General features: G+C 49.6%; 1 protein-coding gene across 3 annotated transcripts in view; it reads right to left on the bottom strand.

The window, feature by feature from the left end:
- The window catches only part of DOCK1 (dedicator of cytokinesis 1), a 524,727-nt gene that overhangs the window by 422,230 nt on the left and 86,221 nt on the right, over positions 1-16,276 (bottom strand). For 2 of the 3 annotated variants that reach the window (XM_027063392.2, XM_027063390.2), the window contains exons 10-13: positions 15,980-16,115; positions 12,778-12,850; positions 9,551-9,693; positions 3,394-3,519 (exon numbers count right to left, since the gene is read on the bottom strand). In XM_027063392.2, coding sequence (XP_026919193.1) covers positions 3,394-3,519; positions 9,551-9,693; positions 12,778-12,850; positions 15,980-16,115 — 478 coding nt within the window. The remainder of the gene's footprint in view (positions 1-3,393; positions 3,520-9,550; positions 9,694-12,777; positions 12,851-15,979; positions 16,116-16,276) is intronic. The other variant, XM_027063391.2, reaches the window with a different exon arrangement.

Here is a 16,276-nt window from a genome sequence, read left to right as displayed (position 1 = left end):
TTCTACCAAAGCACAAAAGCCATAATCAAAAGGGGCTACAAGAGCTTTCTACAGGCCTCATCAGACAGACGGCCGTCACACGCTGGGGGCAGGGGGGCGGTGAGTCTCACTCTCCTCTTGGCCTAGACATCCATACTCAGGGCCACCCACAAATGGGGTGTACAGGAGATAAACTCCACACACGGGCACTCACAAGCCTGCCCTCGGAGAAGGCCTCCAGGGCCACAGGATTCTCGTTCTGGGGAGGAAGGAGCTGGAAGCAGACGTGAGCGGACTCCACGAGAACTCTCCCTTCGCCACATGCAAGCCTCTGGCCACCTTCCCAGCTCAGAGAAAAACTCTGCTCCCCGCCAGGATCCTTCGGACAAACTGCAGGCTTTCCCGAGGCTCACAAACAGGTAGAAGACCCAACAACAGTAGGCTCCCCCACTGTGCAAAGGAGACACACATCTCTGTGAAGGTATCTCCATAAGATGGGGCAAGAGGGGACAACGCACACACTCTACCGAGCTAATGGCCAGGGATCCGAGAGAAAACACCCCATGCCATCTCTCCCCCAAGGGGCCTGGGGAAGCGCCCACGGCCCGTCAGTGATTCCTCGGCCATGGAGAGAACGTGGTGACTCATTCTAGCTAGAATCCCACACGACGGGAGCCCTGACTAGCAACTTAACACACAGAACCTGCCGGAACAACAGTCACCTGTATGGCTGCCCCAAGAATCTATTAGTAGATTCTTTTAGTGGTCTTAGCTTTTTCAGTTGAACAATTATAAAGGGAAACATGATCAGTATGAGTTCCAAGTTTTCTGGGTCTCGCTCTCAACATGAGGCCATCCTAAGACCACCCAAGATCAATGCACAACGTCATCCTAATCTATAAATTTCGTCTCAAATACACATGCAGGCGATACATCCCCTGTGAACTCCAAATCGATTTGCTGCTTACAGACTTGACTCATACCCGCAGTAGGTAGTCCTCGGTTTTATAATATGGTCCTGGATGTCATACTTTCTTCCTGTACGGTGAGCCACTGTGATCCAGCCTAACCAATTTGAGATGACTTTCACACTCATTTACCAGCTGGAGTACACAATGACCCACAACAGCCCCAAAAGACAGAGGTAGCAGAAATAATAGGTCCCAGGGGTGCCTGGGTGGCTCAGTCAGTTAAACGCCCAACTTCAGCTCCATTCACGATCTCACAGTCTGTGAGTTCGAGCCCCGTGTCGGGCTCTGTCCTGACAGCTCAGAGCCTGGAGCCTACTTTGGATTCTGTGTCTCCCTCTCTCTCTCTGTCACTCCCACTCACACTCTGTGTCTCTCTCAAAAACAAACATTAAAAAAGAAAGAAAGAAAGAACATGTCCCTAAATGCCCTAAAATAACCAAAACAAGATCTCTGATAGCATGCACAATGAGTGGATAGCTCTCCCTGCGAATGTACAGCAAGGCCCTTTTAAAGGGACACCACAGGGAATCTTTGAATGTGAGGAGGTTTGGCCCCATTTCTACTGCTCATTAGCTATATAACTTCAGGCTGCGGCTGAATCTTGATTCTCAATTAGCTCAACGCCAATTTGTCGGCTTTCAAGATCCTCAGATGGATCAAGCCAAATTATTAACGTGAGCATTATCTGCAAACCAAAGAAGTATCCCACGGACGTAAAGGATCTTCCCCAAGATCTCGTGAGGATCAAATCATGTTACTACTGTGAATGTTTTTGGAAACTGAAAAGTAAACATGAGATTAATTTTTACACGGGAGTCCATCATTGGTTTCGTAAGCTTAGAATCCATGACCGGGCCTGAGCAATCTTCAGTATCATGAGTAACACGTGTCATGAGTAACACGAACTAAGCAGGTGCCAGGTGTACACGTTCACGTCTGCCCCTCCTTATTCTGATCAGATGTCTCTCCAAACATCTGTCGGGTGTTCACGTCTCCCCCACACGACCCCTGCCGTCGGAAGGAGCTGACCTCACCAAAGCTCTAGGTGGCTAAGGTGCCTGTTCCGTCACCCAGCCCATCACTGTCCAGGGGGCCGCAGAGCAGGGAACTGAGTGAGCCAGTCTGAATGCAGCTCAGAACATCACTGCTGGGAAACACTGGGTCAAAAGCATGCCATCTTCCTCAGGTCACTGGGGTCTGGGAAGAAACGGGAGCCATGGGGGCCTGCTAGAGGACGAAGTCAACATGCAAAGAGGACAACTGGCAGAGGTTGCTACGGAGGGACGGAGCCAGTGCCCGGGCTGACTCCCAGGTCCGCGCTCAGGTGCGTGAGCCGATGAATATCCTCAGGCTTCGGCCGTGTGTCCTGGCCTTGTGCTTACTGTTACTTCCACCCTAGAGGAGCCCAACTCCCACCCGCCCTACAGGTAGGAATGATCATTACTCTCATTCTTCAGAGCCGCGGACCACAGCTGAGGGAGGTCAGGGCCTCACCCAGGGCCACAGAGCCAGGGACGAGCCGGAGCACAAAGGAAAAGCACAGACCAGATTCCAGGTCCTGCAATCTCACTTCTGGGGCTGAAGACTGGGGTCCGAGGCTCGGGAGCACTGTGGTGAGGACACATTTAACCGACAACCTACCCCGAGGACGAGGAACACAGTAGGGTCTGTTTATCTAAATTGGGCCCCCTTAAGTTTAACATGTTCCGGCTGATTCCAAAGCTGTTGCAGGATCATCACCGTGAACCCACGTTACCATCATAAAAGGGCAACCTTCATCCTAGAGTGAACCGTGAACCACCCACCACGATGGATCCATTGATCAGAACCCAAGGGGAATCCCGCGCGGCCCCGGAGAAAGCCCCATGACCCGCTGCCCTTATTACACTACACGTGTTACACAACCCAGCGCACGCAGTCCTTGCGGCCAGGCGGTGCAACATCTAACCTCCATTCTTCCTTTTCACCAGATGACGTGGGGCAGAGACAAACCACAAGGCATCTGGATTAAGGGTAACACTGGAATACGGGACGGTAAAGGGTTTGCTTACAACAACGACGTTCGCTCCAGCTGGTGGTAGAAACCCATCTCAAGTTCTCAGGGCTGGGTTCTGGAAATGCTCGTTTCGCCTGCTTGTCCCTATTATGATACTGTCAGAAGTCGCTCTCCTAGCCTTCATAGGTTATTACAACCAAGAGAAGCCGCCTCCCCTCGGTCTGAACCTAGGTGGTCGGCGCTCACTCTGGCCACGGCTCCTGCCTGCGGGAATGATCCCTGCGGGAATGTGACCACCCTGGGGTTTACACATCACCCACCACCAGCTCAACCCTCTGCATGCCGGTCACCGTCCTCGCACTGCTCTTTGTGGCCAGCGATACAAACGCCCCAAACGCCGGCCACATCCACACTGCACCCAGAGGCACGCAAGGAACCCGTTCTTACCAGGCATGATTATCTCCGGAAACCCCGTCTTCCGAGCCACCGCTGTGGTCCTGTCCACTAAATGAGGAAATTCTTTTCTAATCTGATGGATATCTCCAGGAAGTAATTTCAATGTTACCCACAAACCTAGAAAAGCAATGGATGCGTGAGTCATGTTTTAGCTGATACATTTCTGAAAGATTTCAGGACACCAAGCACCTGGGCTTCCGAGAAGGCGGGCAGCGAGCCACCCCGCACGGCCAAGGCAGCCCGGTCCCTCCGTCTCACAACATCACAGCAAAGGACGAACAAATGCTCCAGCCGCCACTTGCTCTCCCCTCCAAGGGGGGTGGGGACAGGGCAGGAAGGCTCTGAAACCCTCTGAACAGGACGGAAGGGATGCCGTGGGGAGGACAGAGTGAACTTGCTAGGGCCTGGGAGCCGAGAGTGCGTGTGCCAGCCTCTCCCTCCGCAAAGCTGATGCAGAGTCGCACTCTGGAGAAAATACCCTCGTGCAGCAAGCAAACAGAAGGCAAAAATAAGAGGGAGTAGAGCAGACACGGGGTAATGAAATCAAAGGCAGAACACGAGTCAGTTGCGTGGCTCTCTCAGAAATTTTCAAAGACAGGGCCTTTCTCCCAAGTGGGAAAGGAGGCCATCACCATCAGCTGTCACGTTCAGGTCTCCATCTCGGGGACCTCAGAGGCCTGGCCTGCTTGCTCCCTGGCCATTCAGCCCAGCAGGACCCAAATCCACATCAGAATATAAAGGCATCTGCTCTCACTCACGCTACTCTTTTGTGTGTCTGTCTGTCTGTCAGTCTGTCCAGCTATTCCTCCCCTAGATGCATGCTTCCAGGGAGCAGGGACAATTCATCACTGCTTAGCTCAGCACGCTGCCTTCAGTAGCAGGCAGACGGGAAAACTGAGACCCCATCCACAAATGATGTGCATTCCAGGCAGGCCCGGGAGACGCCTGGCGTTCCCACACAAGGCGTGCTCACCTGAGGCTGCTTCTACCGAGAGCTGCTCGGCTTGATGAAACCCCACACCTCACACCGTTCTCCTCGAGCTTCCTGTCTGCTAGCAGCTGGCCTGGAGACATCTGTCCTCCGCAAAGACGTATGTCACTTGTGGTTGAGAAAGCCCACAGTCACTGATGACATTCTGTTCTCTGCCAGGTGAACCCCTCTCCTCCTGCCAACTAGACGGTGTCTCTGATCTACTCAAAGCTGTCTAATAAGCACCTACTGTGTGCCCGACACACACTGGGCACTGTAGACACAGAGCAAACACTCACTATATCCCCGCCAGGGACTTAGATTCTATTCCAGGAGTCAAGCCCTAAACTCATAGCCTCGGTGAAATCTGCAACAGCAAAGAACTCTCTAAGGAAAAGTCCAGGGCACCTGGAAACTGGGTCCCCAAGGCTGCGGTCCTGGGGCTCACAGAGGCTCACCTGAGGAAGAGACATCACAAGAGATCAGAAGATCTCCCCCCACCCCCACCCCGCCCCCAGGCGCCTGGAGTCCCGAGCCTCAGGGGGAGAGGCAAGAGATGAAGCTAGGAAGGGCAGCAGGGACCCTGCCAGCCATGGTGGGAACTGTCCCATCGGAAGGCGAGGGCAGGCTGGCAAGAGGGGCAAGTACCAGAACTCTGGTGGCCATGTGGGCATGGCCCACAGACAGGCGGGAGGGTGGGAGTTCAGAGCCACGTGAGGAACCCCGGCAGAGGAGCCACTGCAGGAACCCAGGACACATCCCACTGCCGGCAGGAATGGAGCCACCCGCATGAAGGTCAGACCAGAACCGGAGGGAGAAGGGGCAGCTCTGCAGAGATGGGGACAGCTGTGGGCACGGCCAATAGGAGGAGCGGGGATGCCACTCCCGGAGCCAGGAAACCCCGTATCCTGGGGACGCCCGGAAGAGGAAGGGCAGGGGCAAGAAGAGGAAGAAGATCCTCTACGATGCACAGAACTCCCGACACTTATAGCTCACAAAGGACCTCAGAGGCCAGAGCAAGCAGGGAAAACCCAGGGGGGTAGCAGCAAGGTGGTGAGCGGCACAAGACGCAGCCCAAGCAACAAGGGCAGTGTCCACGGCACTGAGCACCCAGGGTGTTCCAGAGGTCCTCAGCAAGTGCACCCCTGGTGAAGACGGGAGGGGGCAACGCCGACGGGAGGGCAAAGAAGGAACACAGATGAAGGTCAGAGGGAGGAGATACAAGCCTCTCTGTTGAGAAACTCGGAGAGAGCGAGCCAATACACAGAGACAGACATGTTTTCTAAGGTAGACTGTTCTATGCATGGTGTTTTCCTTTTCTTTCCTTTCCTGTTGTTTTCCCTTCTGTTTAAAATATAAAACTCCAAATCATGAGAGGGAGAGTTTGAAGAAAGAGGAGGAAAGCATAACCCATAAAAGGAGGTCCCTAAAGAGATGTCAGGGGGTGACACCCACATAGGGACAGAGGTATCCTTGCTCAGGATGTGCACTGCACAAGGCCCTGGCAAAGAAAGTCAAGTGGGGAGCTAAACCCAGCCCACACTCTGCTCATCAAGCTGGGTGCCCAAGCACTGCCTGCATCTTCCGACTCACTGAGAAGATGGACGCCCTATTTCTAATTCACACAAAAGGACCACAGGTTGGTGTTCCTGTGGACCTTCAGGAGAGGTCTCTTGAAAGGAGAGCAGACAGGCCCCTGAGGGGGCCGTGTCCTCCAGTGGAGCAGAGCAAGTCAAGGGACACGTGTCTAAGTGCAAGGGGAGATCATCACTGCAGGTGACAGAGACGCGATCCCTACTGGGGACACCAAGGTGCAGCTTCGAGGCTCTCAAATCTCTGGTCCCAAAACCTCCCAAAGGCATGAGTGTCCCCAGCAGGAATCCCACTCAATGACATTCGTCAAGGACTCGCAGGACATGGTGAGGTAATCATTTACGGAGGTCCGAGGCAGAGAAATGTTTGACAACACCATTCTCGAATCCGGCCGCCTCCCAAACACCTTTCATTCGCACAAAGGCGAGCTTGCTCAAAGACCTTAGTTCATCAACTAGTTACTTAATGACACAATTCAATTTGTTATAACACGATTTAAACACAGAGATTAAGCTTTCCTGATTACATTGGGTTTAAAGCACTTTCCTCAAAGGAGAAAATGAGGCCAATTTTCAACGAACAAGTGTCCTGGAGGTTGACTTTTGCTTAACCAGAGTGGCTAAAAACAAAAGAAATTAGCATACATTCTAACTCCAACAGTAGGAGCAGCTGGGGGGGGAGGGGGCTTACTGTCCACGTCAAACCCCTGCAGCCCTGGGTTCAGGGTTCAGAATAATTGGGGCTAAATATAAAAAATGTCAATCGTGACAAGTAAACATGTGGATGTAAACCTAAAATAGGCCAAAGCCGAGGGAGGAGCCGGGGAAGGATGAGCGTGGGCAACTCTGGCTGACAAGCCTGCGGTGGCTGGAGGGACATCGCCGGGGTGCGCTGGGTCACCACCACCGCTGAAAGCACGCGGCTCCACCGGGCCAGCCCCACACACCTCGCAGCGAGTTCTGTGCTGCATTCCCTGGGCTGCAGCTGTCTCTGGTCTCCCTGGAATGCACTGAAGCTGGCTGGCCAGGGAGCCCGGAGAAATGGTCACTTTAGTTAGCTTCAAAGAAAAAAAAAAAAAAAAAGCTAGCGACATTGCCCACTTCCCTGCAGGAAAAAAACAATGCTCTTTTCTCTCAGTTCTCACTGGGACCTAAAAACACCGCTCCTTCTCTGTTTCACAGAATAGGGCCCCCCTGGTATCAGCCCAACGGGCCTCTGGTGACACAGATATGGACCACGATATCAGTGAGATTGATGGAGGCAGGCCGTGGGTCCTCCTTCTGAGGAGTTTCCCGCCGGTCTAACACTAATCTCCACTTTTCCTGTGTGACTCTGGGACAGAAGTTTATCACAATCTGATGGCTCTGGAAGAGAAACTCAATCCGACAGGAGCCTGGGGTCTGGGCACTGGAGCTCCCAGTCTGAGGGTGGCTCCAATCAAAACAACTTTAATTGGATCTCCCTGTGGTTTTCAATTAACGTGCAAATCAGAGAGCCGGTAATTGATGAGAAGGTGGATCCTGGGTCAGCTTAAACCACTCTGTCTACAGAGGCCACGGTTCATTAACACTTTGGGGTTGGGGTTTTTGCTTTGCTTTGCTTTGCTTTGCTTTGGGGGTTGTGGTTTGCCAGGGAAGGGGCTGGCTAGTTCACGCCAAAGAAAGCCAAAGGCTTCCCATTCCTCCAGAAAACTCATCACACTCAATTCATACTCTCCTTTATAACAACGGGAAACGAATCACGAGAACTGTTTCTTAAAAGGCTGGCGACAGAGGTAACTAGACAATGAAAGAGGTCTATCCACCTAAGCTCCACGGAGTTTATGGTAAGTCTGCATCTAATCGAGGAGTGAAAAGTGGGTTCTCCCACCGGTGCTAAAAGCAGCCTTAGGTAAGGGCTCTGAAGGTGACTTCCCCTTGAGCTGGAGGCGAGGCCTCAGTAAACAGCTGTTTTCTGGCAGCGGTCCTGGCCAGCCCGCGTGCCAACTGTCACCAGCCCGGGGTGATTGATTCATTGCCTCTGCCTCCAGAAGGTCAGCTGCTGGGAAACTTGTCAGCGTGGGATTAAAAACGATGAGTGCAAGACGCGGTGTCAGGAGAAGACCCTTCCATTACAAAACTGAAGAGAAATCTGTCTGCAAAATGAAGCCACTTCCTCAGAGGGAGGAAGGGGAGCCCCAGGAAACAACGTGCCAGCAATTAGCGCGCGACACGGGCAAGGAAAACAGAGAAGAGCACACGCAGAGCTGTGTGGTGCTGAATGTCTCCACGTCTCTCCGAGCAGCAAAGGGGAAGTGAACAGCCAGTGGACAACTACTGTATTCTCTTGTGAGGTCGTTTGAGTGTTTTCAAAAATGGCTAGGATGAGAGGACAGGGCTGAAGAAGACTCAGGAAAGCAGAGTTGCTTCCAGGCTCATCAACTCTGGACTCATTGCAAACATTTAATTGTGTCCCACTCAGCCTTCCCCACTCACCCAGGAGGCTGGCTCTTAGCAATGCTTACACGGGTGATCAGCAAGAAAACCTTCACATGCTGTACCTACACTGTGCATACATTGTATGAGCACATCCTGATCCAACACTGCCAGCGTCATCGTCAGCACTACCATCATCACCATCATCCTCATCACCATCACCAACACCATCATCCTCATCACCATCACCAACACCATCATCACCATCATCACCACCTTCATCACCATCACCAACATCATCACCATCACCACCATCATCACCACCATCACCATCATCCTCATTACCATCACCATCATCACCATCATCCTCATCACCAACACCATCATCACCATCACCAACATCACCAACATCATCATCACCATCATCACCATCTCCATCACCATCACCAACATCCTCATCACCATCACCATCACCCTCATTACCATCACCATCATCACCATCATCATCACCACCATCATCACCATCATCCTCATTACCATCACCACCATCCTCATTCTCATCATCACCATCATCCTCATCACCATCATCCTCATCACCAACATCCTCATCACCATCATCCTCATCACCATCACCAACACCATCATCACCATCATCTTCATCACCTACACCATCATCACCATCACCATCATCCTCATCACCATCACCATCATCCTCATCACCATCACCACCACCATCAATATCACCACCACCACCATCCTCGTTCTCATCATCACCATCATCCTCATCACCATCATCACCATCTTCATCACCATCACCGTCATCATCACCATCATCACCATCATCATCACCATCACCCTCATTACCATCACCATCTTCATCATCACCATCATCTTCATCATCACCATCACCATCACCCTCATCACCATCACCACCATCATCGTCACCATCATCGCCATCATCCTCATCACCATCACCAACATCATCATCACCATCACCATCATCACCATCATCCTCATCACCATTACCACCACCATCAACATCACCACCACCATCCTCCTTCTCATCATCACCACCATCATCATCATCAAACTAAAATGCAAACCATACAGCATTGTCCCAAGTTCATGTAATAAACGAACATTTGTAGAAACAAAACAACAGAATACATACCCTGGCCCTTGTGGTTGACTTCTTTGGCAGCAATGACTTTGTTTATAACAGTCTGAAGGAAGTCATTCTCCCCTGCCACCCTGGGTGAAAAACGGGATGACATGTTCAGCGGCTTGTGTCGAATGGCGTCGTCCAACGCGAGCCTGGAGGGCACGGGACGACCAAGACCACAGGAGACAAAGGGGCACAGAGACCCAGAGGTCACGGTAACAAGGGAACACAAGAGATCATCGTCACCGAGTGCGAGAGAGTCATCATGAGTCAACGCACGACAAAGGACAGGATAGGTGACAAGAGAGACAGGGAAGAGCATTGATCAGGAAAATGCTGAAACACAAGAGAAGTAAAGCAAACAAGGTCAACCCTATCCCCAGGAAATAAACATCCACCACGACTCCGCTCCATTTCTAATAGATAATAAAAAAAAAAGGGGGGGGGGCGGGAGGGACTTATCTGAAAATAATGTGGATAGCATTTAATCGCAAGGAATGTTCATGTCCCTTTCTTCAATTTCAGTAATTCCTGACCATAGCTTAGGTCAAGGGGCAGGTGGTTCGAAGGGAAAAGCAAAATCAAGATCAAAAAACAATCCCTACAACCTAATTGCTTGGAGAACTTGGGTGAAAACCACCCACTCCATCAGACTGTGTACCCAGTGTAGCCTCAGATAATTAAGTGTGAAAAGAATGGCACAGTCTTTGGAGAACATAACTACCATGTCTGAAAAGTGACACTGTGATGTGATTATGAATGCAAACCATCACCCTTTGGGGGTCCCGTGGATCATGAGTTTTTAATAGAAGCTACGCTAAGACCAAGAGATAAGTACAAACAGGCAACATGTGCAAAGAGAAATACCATGTAGCACAGCAAAGCACAATATGCAATGAGCAAGAAAATATACGTCATGTACGTAATGTTTAAAATCATTTCCAGAACCAAGGACAAGTGTTATTCATCATTTGAGCCCACATTACTCAAGAGAGCCGAGGACTTTTAATTTACTTCACCAAGTTAAAAAAGACAGAGAGAGAAAGATGTACACTGTGCTTCCTTCCCTAAAACTTACCCTGTGATATAATAAATCAGTTTTAGTGGAGCAACAAACGGTTTCATTAGCATGGCATTTCCCAAAGAACTGGTTTCATTGCTTAGTTTGCTATTAAAATCATGCTGCTCTTTTGTTTCAAACACTAGAAATATTAGTCTTTCTTTAAGGGAGCAAGGAGTCACAAATTACAGCAAGAGTCGAACACGTAATAATAATTTTTTAAATGGGTGTTTTGCTCTAAGACAGAAAAAGATGGCAGCAACATGGCTGTAACACATCCCAGTGAAATTCGGACTTGTGGGTCTTAAACTCGTAACCTCCCTAACTTTTCAAACAATGACCCACAGTTTTTTTTCCCTTGACTTTTCCCAGAAGACACTAGCAGACAAAAGGTAGTTTCAACTCAGGGGTACATTAAGACATCAAGAAACTCTGAGGTCTAATATGTAAAACAGCATTCAAAACAGCACTGGGCTGCATTATTTCTCATGGGCAAAAGCAGCAACTTAGTATCATCATTTTATAAGGGCATATTTTATTTATTACCTCAATATCTGCCTATGTTCAAAGACGATGTTTCCCTTGTTTACTGAGGAAACTTCCAGATTCTGCAGAACCACGCTCCCTTTGTAACTATCCTCACTGGATGTGATTCCAAGGCGGCACTACCCAACAGGACGTTCTGTAATGACGGGAATGTTCTAGACCTGTGTTGCCAAATATGGTAGCCACCAGCTACCAGTGGGACTGAACACTCTCAACGGGACTTTGGGAACTTTCAATGGGAACACTTTTAATGTGATTAAAGAAGTATTTCATTTGATTTAATCTTCAGTAATTGAAACAGCCACATGTAGCTCATGGTTACCATATTGGACAGAGGAGTGACACTAACGGAATGAAGCCACAAAAGACCTTTGCCTCCACTTGTGTGTGGTGAAAACCCATTTTAAGCTGGTTAATGCACGGTTCTCTGTTATTCTCACACTGGGAAGACTGCAAAAATTTCCACTGAGCCATGCTTTAGGATGCTGTCTGACTAGATCACCTGCCTGCAAAGAAAACCATCATAACCCCATCTTGAACAAATGGTTCTCAAGCCCGGGGCTGAGTGAGGGGATCCGTCACGCAAGAATGGGCAGTGCAATGGGAAGCCAAACTCACAGCTCCTGCCCACCCTGCCCCCAAAGAGACTCCTTCAGCTACCTGCTGGGCATCACCAGACTCCAAACCTCCTCAGCCAATACCTGAACACAGATTTCTAAAATAAAATTTATTTCAAGCCTGGAACCACTTAAGTAAGAACAGAAATAAGGAGAAAAGGCAGAAGGCAGAACACTATGGAGGTCATTCTAACACGCCTTATGGTCTACCCTTCTAAGATTTCACACCCTCAGGAGGAAGCTGTCTCTTCTGATTAACCTAAACCACTCTAATCCCTCTTCCTTTCTCTCTCCACGGCCGTCTGAGATGAAGAAGCGCCCGGTGAAGTGGCCACAGATCATTATGTAGCTACTCTCTCGCAAGGAAAGGACACCAATCCTTTCGACCTTTTCCACGGGATCTACCTTCCATTCAGAGAATCAATTTAACAAATCTCCTCCAAGTGTTTTTCCAAGCTTCCCACACCTCTCCACACACTTGGCTTCAGAACTACAATAAACCCTAAGAAAGGTGAGCACAGACTCAGTCTGCTTGAAGCAGCAACAGAGACAGAAAAGCAGCAGCATGATTATTTGTTTCAAGCGTTTCACTTTACAAAAGAATTCATCACTATTTTGTTTGGTTTTCCATTTGAAAAACAGCAGCCTCCCATGATGAATGTGGAAATGCTGCATTTTGAATATGTACAGCTACTAGAATGAATCAATTACATAAAGGAACATTCATGCTCACGGTGGACTGGTAATTCTGCGTGTCCTATGCGACACGGCGATTCCCCCGAATCACCCGGAAAATCTTCTACGTGCAAGACCACGAGGCAACTTTAACCCAAGACTTGCGGGGCTACAGAAATGCCATGCACTACCGCCGTGACTACACAGATCTTTCATTATTACAAAATAATCAATCTCTATTTGTGCTGAATTTATAAACTTAACTTTGAAGAGAATTATTACAAACACACGTTTTCCATCTTGTATCTGGCTGAGTGCTTTGATTGCTCCATACTTACGGCTGAAAGGGGATGAAATGCTGCTTATCTTCATCATCTACTTTTCCATTTATTATATCTGTTACATCCATCACTGGGGACAAGAAAAGAACGGGGATTGTTTTAAGTGCTATAATCAGAGAAAATAAACAAATAAAGCAACATCAGATTGTCTTCTGACCAACAGCGGCATAAACCACACGGTGGCATTTTTTTTTTTTTTTTAATATTCAAGTTCAGAGCATTTTCATGTTCCAAAGACAAATGAAGTTATCTGAGAACATCGACCCAAATGGGGTTGGGGCCCAAATGGCAGAGTTCTGCTCAATAAATTCCTTTGCCCAGGATGCAACCTGACACTCTGGAGCTGCCCTGTCCAAACAAATGTTGTGTGATGATGGAATGTTCCGGAACAACAAGCACCTGAAATGTGGCAAATGTGATGGTGGTACTGAATTTTTACTTTGATTTCATTCATAAAAGCCACATGTGGCAAGGGCCGACCACGCTGATGGGCACTGCCCCGGGGCATCCATAAGTTCTTGCATTCCCCCAAAAATAAAGTAACTACCATCCATCTACCCATTCCACACCAGCATCCGTGGACACTATTTCAAGGGGCATTCGATAGCTGATCCTCAAAATTACCAACTGCACAACTGAGGAAATGGAGGCTCAAGGACACCAATGAATGACCTTGCCCAAAGTCAGAGAGCTAGAAAGTCTCCGATGCTCAAGCTCTGACCATTGCAGCCAGAGACCAACGACAGCCCCGGGCGCTTTCTCTGTCTCTGCTCGATCCCCATACTTCAGGTAACTAGGCAACATAGCTCACTGATTTTCTTTTCACAATCCCTTCCCTGAGGATTACGACCATGGACTGACAATGTGGACAATTTCCATCTCTACCACTTGCTCCTCCCCCAACAAAAAGGGGGACGACTCTGTAAGGACGAGAAGAGAAGCATCGTCACATGCTGGTTGCCTCAGTGGAGCCCACAGAGCTTCCACAGTGTGTCCTGAGGGAAAACAGCCCACACTCTGCTGAACCACTGCTCCTCTTGGAGCGAAGAGCCCACACATGTGTCCAGAGATACGGGTCAAAGCATCACAAGTGAACTAGATCATCAGGTTGTGGATGCCCCGAAGGCATATGGCCCAGACGGCAGTCTCCACCTACCAGAAGACGCCCCTAGCTTTAAGCATCCTTGGGGGCAACGGATTGGCATTAGATGCACCTATTGAGACCCTCAGATGCCCAAGACCGTACTTTCACCGCCAACTGAGAACCGTGTGGCGCTGGGCCACAGCGGGGAGAGCCTGGGCCTCGCAGACCACCTGCCACACGCAGTCCACAAGGCACAGCCCACCTGTGTGTCCACAGCCCTCTCTCCTCCCGCCGCTGAGTGCGTCTCCCTAGTCATACAACCTGGCCACTGCTCTGGGGCGTCCGTAAGTTCTCGCATTGCCCCCAATGATACCACAATGCCAAAACCCAGGCATCAGGCCGGGGAACACATCAGGAGCCCAGCGAAGTTTTGCAGGAAGGAAGCAAGAGAGTGAGCCATGAGACTTGCGTGTGACACCAGTCAGGTGAAGGCAGCCTTAGTCTTCCACGTCCTGGGAGTGACAGCCCTTTCAGTGGCGCCTGTCCCAAGCCCCGGAGGAGTAGGCTGTGACAGCACAGACCTTGTTCGCAAGGAATCTCCATCACCGCGGCTCGCCCGCACGCTGGCCCATACCACGGAGGTTCGCGCTCTGGTTGGGGCTTTGGTACAACCCCGGCTACACAGAATTATGAGTGACTTATGTTTTACTTACGCTTTTTGTCTTTTCGTAAGTTCTATATCACTTTTACACTACATTACAAAAGAAACACGACATAGCATTTCCCATAGAAGGCTAAGAACCGGAGGCTTAAAGGTCCGTGAACATATCGCTCACCCAGGCTCTGTCGACACAAACATGCAGAAGTTATTCTGGATAAAATCTTAAAATTAAGTTCATGTGTGGGAACTGGAGTTGCACAGGTATGAACAGAAGCGGATGACCAAAAAGGTGATCCACCTTCTCAGGCGGAGAAGTGTCCTTTCTTAACCAGAAAGAGAACAGGAGGTCAGAGGATGTCCTGAGCAGGTTAGGGGTGTGCACTAGTTTAGGACAGCGCCACTGGGGGTGCTGAATGCCATGTGACGAGGGAGGCAAGGCAGTCTGATGGCAGCGTTCCACTGGGTGCCTCACACCCGTAGTGGCTCATAGGTGACTTGGGTTAAAGAAGGAATTCTCATTTAATTGGCAGGATGTGGGGCCTGGGCAAGAATGTGTATATATTTTTTAAGTTTATTTATTTATTTAGAGAGAGAGGGAGAGGGAGCGCGCATGCGGTGGGGAGGGGCAGAGACAGGGGCGGGGGGGGGGGGGGGCATGGAGACAGAGAGAGAGGGAGAGAATCCCAGGCTCTGTACTGTCAGCACAGAAACCCATGCAGGCCTCAAATTCACAAACCATGAGATCATGACTTGAGCCGAAATCAAGAGTCGGACACTTAACCAACCGAGCCACCCACCCAGGTGCTCAAAAATACATTTTTTAATAGTGCCCCAAACCGTTCCCAAACACAGTTAGGGCTGAGAATCACTCCATTAAAATATTTAACCTTCTGCACCAAAAAGATATGGCTATCTTCATCTCTCCCCAAAAGACAGGGGACACCGTCAGCTTTCCCTAGCAGAGGTGACTAATCAGTCCCTCTTCTTGAGCGGTCACCGAAATAACGGAACACAAATATGGAGGACAGACAGAACCTATTCCAAGATAACTGGGTCCTCCTCATGCTCCGGTCTCCTCCTACCCCATCATCACTTTGACTATTCACTGTGAATTTCCTCCTGAATCAATCAATCACCAGCTCCAGAAACCGTGAAGCCGTCCAATGACTGGCTTTCCTCCAGGCTGAGAATGTGGGTCAGGGTCTCCCTCAGGAGATGTGATCTGCTTTAAAACCAAATATATGATTTACATCGGAAACTTGCGACTGAAGCATCGCGAGCTGCCGGTCCACAGAAACCACACAGAAAAGAGCTAAGAGATTTTTTTTCCCCTCTCTCTCTAACAGAAGAGCTTATAAATCAAAGCAGTCCACCGTCCAGTATTGAGCAGCAGCTCTTACTCAGGATGAACGTGACGGTCTAGAAACTCTAAGGAAAGCAGAGAAATGGATTACCAGCCACTCCAAAAGGCCGCCGCAGGCCCGAGGTCAGTTTCCTGGTATTGTTGTCCCTCAGCTCCATGCGACCCACTCGTACGATCTGACAAACGAAACTGATTTTGTCCCTTTTCAGGTCTTTGCTTCCGAGGTCCTGGAAATATTAATTTCCATAAATTATTTGGGAGAACCATTACTCAATGCAGGTGCAACTGAAACAGAGAGTAAAAAGATGGACTGGGACTCTCTTCTCTGACCAGTTTTCAGCATTTTAATAAGTTGTTCACATAACAAAAAGGAGCTGGATAACAAGAG

This window comes from Acinonyx jubatus, chromosome D2, assembly GCF_027475565.1.
Source record: "Acinonyx jubatus isolate Ajub_Pintada_27869175 chromosome D2, VMU_Ajub_asm_v1.0, whole genome shotgun sequence".
NCBI lineage: Eukaryota > Metazoa > Chordata > Mammalia > Carnivora > Felidae > Acinonyx > Acinonyx jubatus.
The sequence above is the reverse complement of the archived record's forward strand: the minus strand, read 5'-3'. Positions and strand labels throughout refer to the sequence as shown.